This window comes from Engystomops pustulosus, chromosome 11 (genome assembly GCF_040894005.1).
Source record: "Engystomops pustulosus chromosome 11, aEngPut4.maternal, whole genome shotgun sequence".
In the NCBI taxonomy this organism is placed as follows: domain Eukaryota; kingdom Metazoa; phylum Chordata; class Amphibia; order Anura; family Leptodactylidae; genus Engystomops; species Engystomops pustulosus.
Window position 1 is genome coordinate 85405441 of NC_092421.1, and position 8308 is coordinate 85413748.

At 52.4% G+C, this 8308-nt stretch overlaps 1 protein-coding gene across 1 annotated transcript; it reads left to right on the forward strand.

Moving 5' to 3' along the window:
- Positions 1-1191: 1191 nt before the first annotated feature.
- Positions 1192-5853, forward strand: LOC140106690 (V-type proton ATPase subunit e 2). Its single transcript, XM_072131262.1, has 4 exons — positions 1192-1358; positions 2539-2586; positions 3768-3878; positions 5621-5853. The coding sequence occupies exons 1-3, from the start codon at positions 1255-1257 to the stop codon at positions 3859-3861; spliced, it is 246 nt and encodes an 81-aa protein (XP_071987363.1). The 5' UTR covers positions 1192-1254; the 3' UTR covers positions 3862-3878; positions 5621-5853.
- The last annotated feature ends 2455 nt before the right edge of the window (positions 5854-8308 follow it).

Sequence of the window (8308 nt, forward strand, 5' to 3'; positions counted from 1 at the left end):
CGAGGGGCACATGCTGGGGGTTGTAGTTCCTCCGGTGCTCAGTATTATGTGTGTGGGGGGCATGCTGAGGGTTGTAGTTCCTCCAGTTATCAGTATTATGTGTGGGAGGGAGATGCTGGGGGTTGTAGTTCCTCCGGTGCTTAGTATTATGTGTGGGGGACATGCTGGGGGTTGTAGTTCCTCCAGTTATCAGTATTATGTATGCAGGACATGCTGGGAGTTGTAGTTCCTCCGGTGCTCAGTATTATGTGTGGGGGACATGCTGGGGGTTGTAGTTCCTCCAGTGCTCAGTATTATGTGTGTGGGGGGGGAGGGGACATGCTGGGGGTTGTAACTCCTCCGGGCCTCAATATTATGTGTGGGGGACATTCTGGGGGTTGTAGTACCTCCGGTGCTCAGTATTATGTGTGGGGGGACATGCTGGGGGTTGTAGTTCCTCCAGTTATCAGTTTTATGTGTGAGGGACATGCTGGGTGTTGTAGTTCCTCCAGTGCTCAGTATTATGTGTGGTGGCCATGCTGGGAGTTGTTGTTCCTTCGGTGCTCAGTATTACGTGTGGAGGAACATGCTGGGGGTTGTAGCTCCTCCAGTGCTCAGTATTATGTGTGGAGGAACATGCTGGGGGTTGTAGTTCCTCCGGTGCTCAGTATTATGTGTGGAGGACATGCTGGGGGTTGTAGTCCCTCCGTGTTATGTGTGGAGGAACATGCTGGGGGTTGTAGCTCCTCCAGTGCTCAGTATTATGTGTGGAGGAACATGCTGGGGGTTGTAGTTCCTTCGGTGCTCAGTATTATGTGTGGAGGACATGCTGGGGGTTGTAGTCCCTCCGTGTTATGTGTGGGGGACATGCTGGGGGTTGTAGTCCCTCCGTGCTATGTGTGGGGGACATGCTGGGGGTTGTAGTTCCTCCGTGCTATGTGTGCGGGACATGCTGGGGGTTGTAGTCCCTCCGTGCTATGTGTGGGGGACATGCTGGGGGCTGTAGTTCCTCCGTGCTATGTGTGGGGGACATGCTGGGGGCTGTAGTTCCTCCGTGCTATGTGTGGGGGACATGCTGGGGGCTGTAGTTCCTCCGTGCTATGTGTGGGGGATCTGCAATCTCTGTGATGCTCTGTGTGAATTGACATCCCTTTCCAGCCAATAGGAACAGAGAATACAGGAGCGGCAGCCAATAGCAGCCGAGCATGTCGACCGGAAGTGTAGGATGCAGGGGGCGGGCGGTGACTGCGCTGATACACTGTACCGGACGAAAAGATGACGGCTCACTCGTTCACTGTCCCCATGATCATCTTCACCACCTTCTGGGGCATCATCGGTATCGCGGCCCCATGGTTCGTCCCTAAGGGCCCCAACAGAGGGTAAGACGTGTCCTCCGTGTACATCACCACAGCCTATGCAGGCGCCTCCTGCCATGGCTGCTGGACCATGAGCCGTGCATGCTGGGGGTTGTAGTCCTCCCAATGAAAATCCAGGGAATGGAAGACTGGTGTGATGTAAAGACAAGTATGAATGATGGGGGTTGTAGTCCTCCCTCTAAAAAATCCACAGGATGGAAGACTGGTGTGGTGGTAAAAACAAGTATGAATGATGGGGGTTGTAGTCATGCAGTGTCCTCCACACAAGCTCTGATCACCTGATCCATTGATCTGACACTGATGCAGCAGAGCTGAGCGACAAAGTGGAGCCCAGTTTGCTGCTGCGGGTGGACGTAGCTTCCTGGCCGTGCATGTAGCTGGGGCCCCGACGCTACGTCCGCCCGGGCAGGACACTGGGGCCCCGGCGCTACGTCCTCCCGTGCAGGACACTGGGGCCCCGGCTCTACGTCCGACCGTGCAGGACACTGGGGTCCCAGATATACGTCCGCCCGTGCAGGACACTGGGGTCCCAGATATACGTCCGCCCGGGCATGACACTGGTGCCCCAGAGATACGTCCACCCGGGCAGGACACTGGGGCCCCGGCGCTACGTCCGCTCGGGCAGGACACTGGGGCCCCGGCGCTACCTCCTCCCGTGCAGGACACTGGGGCCCCGGCGCTACGTCCTCCCGTGCAGGACACTGGGGCCCCGGCGCTACCTCCTCCCGTGCAGGACACTGGGGCCCCGGCGCTACCTCCTCCCGTGCAGGTCACTGGGGCCCCGGCGCTACCTCCTCCCGTGCAGGTCACTGGGGCCCCGGCGCTACCTCCTCCCGTGCAGGTCACTGGGGCCCCGGCGCTACCTCCTCCCGTGCAGGACACTGGGGCCCCGGCGCTACCTCCTCCCGTGCAGGACACTGGGGCCCCGGCGCTACCTCCTCCCGTGCAGGACACTGGGGCCCCGGCGCTACCTCCTCCCGTGCAGGACACTGGGGCCCCGGCGCTACCTCCTCCCGTGCAGGACACTGGGGCCCCGGCGCTACCTCCTCCCGTGCAGGACACTGGGGCCCCGGCGCTACCTCCTCCCGTGCAGGACACTGGGGCCCCTGTTTATTTATTGGTTCCTAATATTCCTTGTCGCTTCTGTCGTCCTCCGTATTAACCCCTTGTTCTCCTCTTGCAGGGTCATTATCACGATGCTGGTGACTACGGCCGTGTGCTGCTACGTCTTGTAAGTATCTGCTCCGCCCTTGGCCAGGGGATGTGTAGCGAGGGGTTAAAGGAAACCTAGCACTTGAAGTGGCAGGTATAAGATGGAAATACCGGGCACCAGCTCAGGGTGAGGTCAGGGTGAGCTGGTGCCGGAGCTTATTTTTGTTAGTGGTTTAAAACACTTTTTAAACTTTATAGCCGGCGCAGGGAGGTACGCACTCGGCGCTTACCATGCGCGCGACCACATAGGAAGTGAATGAGAGCCGCGCGCATGGTAAGCGCCGAGTGCGTACCTCCCTGTGCCGAAGCTGCTTCGGCCATAAAGTTTAAAAAGTGTTTTAAACCGCGATACAGCGGCTTAAAACACTAACAAAAATAAGCGCCGGCACCAGCTCACCCTGACCTCACCCTGAGCTGGTGCTCGGTAGTTCCTTCTTATACCTGCCACTTCAAGTGCTAGGTTTCCTTTAAGTCAGTTTCTCCTCCAGGAATAGCGCCCCCTCCTGCCCGTGGGTTGTATCTCATATTACAACTTAAAGATTTAAACTTAAAGGGAACCTACTATCACGAATCTACCTATAAAGGTAGGCCGGGTGGTAGATGGATCAATAGGACGTGAGGATAGGCCTTTTAAGGGCTAATCCTCACGCCCCTGCACTGTTTCGATAACTTTTATTATATTTATATGCAAATTTTGTTAGGTAGATTTGTGGTGGTAGGTTCCCTTTAAGTCTCATCCTCAGTTTATTTATTGATGACTGATGTAGGTGATTGGATCAGATTGGGTCTGACGCTCAGATATTTGGAGGAGCACCACGGTCTCCTCACTGCCTGCCGTGCACAGCGCCATACACTGCATAGTGGCTGGGCTTGGTATTGCAGCTGATGTGATGACATCTGAGTGATGCCCGGGCCTCGGAGTGTCAGACCTCACAGATCAGATACCAATGACTTATTATTGATCAATAAATACATTTCGGAATATGTTGGGGGCGGCGTCAATCACTAGGCCGGGGCCGTGTCTGGTGCAGACCATAGGGGGCGCTACATGACACTCTGCACCCAGGGTGTCCCTTGTGTGGGCAGCGCAGCAGTATATCCCTGGCCTTAAAGGGGCTTTTACCTACAAAAATGGAAGGCAGTGGGCAGCAAATGGTTAAAAATAAACGTGACTCCATCCGTTCCTCGTCTCCCCTGTAGTTGGCTGGTGACGATCTTATCCCAGGTGAACCCGTTATTTGGGCCGCAGCTGAAGAATGACACCATCTGGTACGTGCGCTTCCTGTGGGAATGAAGAGTCTGGAGGAGAAGGTAATGGATTCCTCGGCCTCGTTCACACACAGATGGGGGGAGATTTATCGCTGTTTCTGGCGGAGAAGCCGAGAAATGAATTTGTAATTATAATTGTGAATAACCCCCCCCCCCCCCCCCAATGTGGGCGTAGAGGGGTGTGGCCACCAGGGGAGGGGGCGGGAATGCGTTCACTGTTTTTTATGTGAAACTACACCTGGCGTAGTTTTGCTCGCTGGCCGCACCGTCCGCTGGATACTTCAAGAGGCCAAAGCCCCTGGATGTATGCGCCGCGACAAAGGGGGTGTGGCCTCCTATGGTAAATCTCCCTCATTATGTTTTGTATGGCAAAGGGTTCTATATGTCTGCATACAGGGATATAATGAGCCGTGCACCTGTGTGACATCACATGACCAGGGATATAACGAGCCGTGCACCTGTGTGACATCACATGACCAGGGATATAACGAGCCGTGCACCTGTGTGACATCACATGACCGGGGATATAATGAGCCGTGCACCTGTGTGACATCACATGACCAGGGATATAACGAGCCGCGCACCTGTGTGACATCACATGACCAGGGATATAATGAGCCGTGCACCTGTGTGACATCACATGACCAGGGATATAACGAGCCGCGCACCTGTGTGACATCACATGACCAGGGATATAATGAGCCGTGCACCTGTGTGACATCACATGACCAGGGATATAATGAGCCGTGCACCTGTGTGACATCACATGACCAGGGATATAATGAGCCGTGCACCTGTGTGACATCACATGACCAGGGATATATAACGAGCCGTGCACCTGTGTGACATCACATGACCAGGGATATATAACGAGCCGTGCACCTGTGTGACATCACATGACCAGGGATATAACGAGCCGCGCACCTGTGTGACATCACATGACCAGGGATATAACGAGCCGCGCACCTGTGTGACATCACATGACCAGGGATATAACGAGCCGCGCACCTGTGTGACATCACATGACCAGGGATATAACGAGCCGCGCACCTGTGTGACATCACATGACCAGGGATATATAACGAGCCGTGCACCTGTGTGACATCACATGACCAGGGATATAACGAGCCGTGCGCCTGTGTGACATCACATGACCAGGGATATAACGAGCCGCGCACCTGTGTGACATCACATGACCAGAGATATAACGAGCCGCGCACCTGTGTGACATCACATGACCAGGGATATAACGAGCCGTGCACCTGTGTGGCATCACATGACCAGGGATATAACGTGCCGTGCACCTGTGTGACATCTCATGACCAGGGATATAACGAGCCGTGCACCTGTGTGACATCACATGTCCAGGGATATAACGAGCCGCGCACCTGTGTGACATCACATGACCAGGGATATAACGAGCCGCGCACCTGTGTGACATCACATGACCAGGGATATAACGAGCCGCGCACCTGTGTGACATCACATGACCAGGGATATAACGAGCCGCGCACCTGTGTGACATCACATGACCAGGGATATAACGAGCCGCGCACCTGTGTGACATCACATGACCAGGGATATAACGAGCCGCGCACCTGTGTGACATCACATGACCAGGGATATAACGAGCCGCGCACCTGTGTGACATCACATGACCAGGGACCGGCGTTTATCCACAGGAAGTAAACAATGAAGCTTCCTGTAGTCAGCAAGCAGAGATCTAGAAAACCTTGCAGGATTAATTTGACTTTTGAACCTAATCCAGAAATTTTTTTTTGTAGGTTTCCTGTGAATGTGACGTCCGCCCCCTCCTGCGCCCCGATGTTTCTGGGACTTCCTGAGAGATTTCTCTGCCCCCCTATATATTTATTGACAAAACAAAGTCCAGTTCTATGCACGACCTTTAGTAGCATTGTGTGACATTCCGTATGATCCGTGTATCGTGTATGACCCGGAGCTCCGCCCCCTGTGGATGTATTTATTTACTATGTGCAATAAATAACATGAAGAAATCCTTGAAGTCTCCGGTCTCGCTGCACGTGGCGGAGGAGTGGATCCACGTTCTAGAGAGTAACAAAGACAACAGGGACAGGAGGTTTGGAAATCAAAGTGCGACTTTACTTTTGGAACAATAAGATCACAGATTTCACATTGACTTAAAGGGGAGCACCGAAAAAATGTCACAAAATGTCATTATGTCACTAAGAGACATTGTACAGGATTAGACAACAGGAGAGTATTCTAGAAACAGCGCCACTGTATGGTATTGTATCGCAGGCAGTGTATGGTATTGCAGCTCAGCTTAATTATAGTGTACGGGGCTGAGCTGCAAGACCGGACCTGACCAGAGGTGGCGCTGGTTCTGGAAGAAATCTGTTCTGTTCTAATCCTGGAGAACTCTTCTGACACAACAAGAGATGAGTCTTCACAGTGAGATATGGGCACAGGGAGTGATGGCTGCCAGACACGTGAACACAATTTTTTTTTAATGAGATCATACATGTAGGGCGTCTTAATGACGTGATGAAAGGAAGGGCAAGTTCCACTGTAATTATTACATCTCTTTGATTTTCCTCATGTCCAATCCCTGGGGGCAGCGATCTCAAGGAAAGGGGGGTGCTCGTTCCTCATCTATGGGTCTGCCTTATATAGTGTCCTGAAAATCCCATAGAGGCAAATGCAGCTCTGACTGAGCATGCCCACTGCTGTGCAGCTCTGACTGAGCATGCCCACTGCTGTGCAGCTCTGACTGAGCATGCCCACTGCTGTGCAGCTCTGACTGAGCATGCCCACTGCTGTGCAGCTCTGACTGAGCATGCCCACTGCTGTGCAGCTCTGACTGAGCATGCCCACTGCTGTGCAGCTCTGACTGAGCATGCCCACTGCTGTGCAGCTCTGACTGAGCATGCCCACTGCTGTGCAGCTCTGACTGAGCATGCCCACTGCTGTGCAGCTCTGACTGAGCATGCCCACTGCTGTGCAGCTCTGACTGAGCATGCCCACTGCTGTGCAGCTCTGACTGAGCATGCCCACTGCTGTGCAGCTCTGACTGAGCATGCCCACTGCTGTGCAGCTCTGACTGAGCATGCCCACTGCTGTGCAGCTCTGACTGAGCATGCCCACTGCTGTGCAGCTCTGACTGAGCATGCCCACTGCTGTGCAGCTCTGACTGAGCATGCCCACTGCTGTGCAGCTCTGACTGAGCATGCCCACTACTCTAAAGCTCTGACTGAGCATGCCCACTACTCTAAAGCTCTGACTGAGCATGCCCACTACTGCTCCTTATATACTACCTGTGGACCCCCTGTTCTTATGATCAGGAGCGGCTCTAGCAGTCAGACCCCCAATGATCAGACACCTGCTCCCACCCTCTATAGTGGGGTAACTTAGTCACTTGTATTGGACAGTCACATGTTACCGGCTCTATTCCCATGCTGCACCTGGGGAACCTTGATCTCACAGACATCAGTCTTTTCCCCTTATACCATAGACCCCTTTAACACAGGAGCAGAAGGTACCGTGTCCTGTGCACACGTCCTCTCTCTGGTGTCTTGTCCCTTTAGGCAGTGATCAGGTATAATACATAGAGTCCTATAGACGTTACTTCCCTGATGCAAGGGGATGTCTAAGAGATAGAACTGCTCTAATATGGGAGTGAAATGATGAACAAATTACACAGCGAGACGTGAGACAGCGACACCCGACAACAAAGGACTAAGCCAACAATAAATCTATGGCATCAAATCTGCAGACGCTGTGGGTTGTCGTGCGGAAAAGCCACATGAAAATCTGCATCCAATGCGCACGGCTTCTATGTGCATTTTCCATACAGATTTGTCTATTTAGTGTTGCAGTTTTTTTACCTGTCTTGTTTCACATCTTGGTGCAGATTTGATTTCGGTTTTCACTCTCCCATAGACTTCAATGTACACAAAAAAAAATAAAAATTGCATCCAAATTTTCCGTGGAAGAAAAAAAACAACGCACCATTTACTAGTCACTTTAATGCTACTGTATTACACTGGGTTTTCCACACCAAAATCTGCAATGTATGGAGAAATAACCAACATGTCCGACAGCCCAGAACGGGTCTGGTTTTTAGGGGAGACTTCATAAAGTTTTAAAATATTCACATGATCATTGCACAACCCACCTCGGCACCATTGGAGGGGTCGTAATCATTTCTATTGGAAGGATCAGAACCGTCTTTGTTGCAAACAGTAACCAATCACAGAAAATTGTAAAAATTAAAAGGTGCTTTGTGATTGGTCACAATAGGCACCAAAGTAATGACCCAGTATATACATCAGTCCAAGCTTGGATGGGATTACCATGAATTTATGTGGCAAATTGGGCACATCCTGTCCCTGCATAGTTATTGGGCTCCAATGTATATAACAAAACTCTCAGCTGCCGGATATTTCACCTTTGGAATGTAAAGTATCTGGAGATACAATGTATCTCACCCC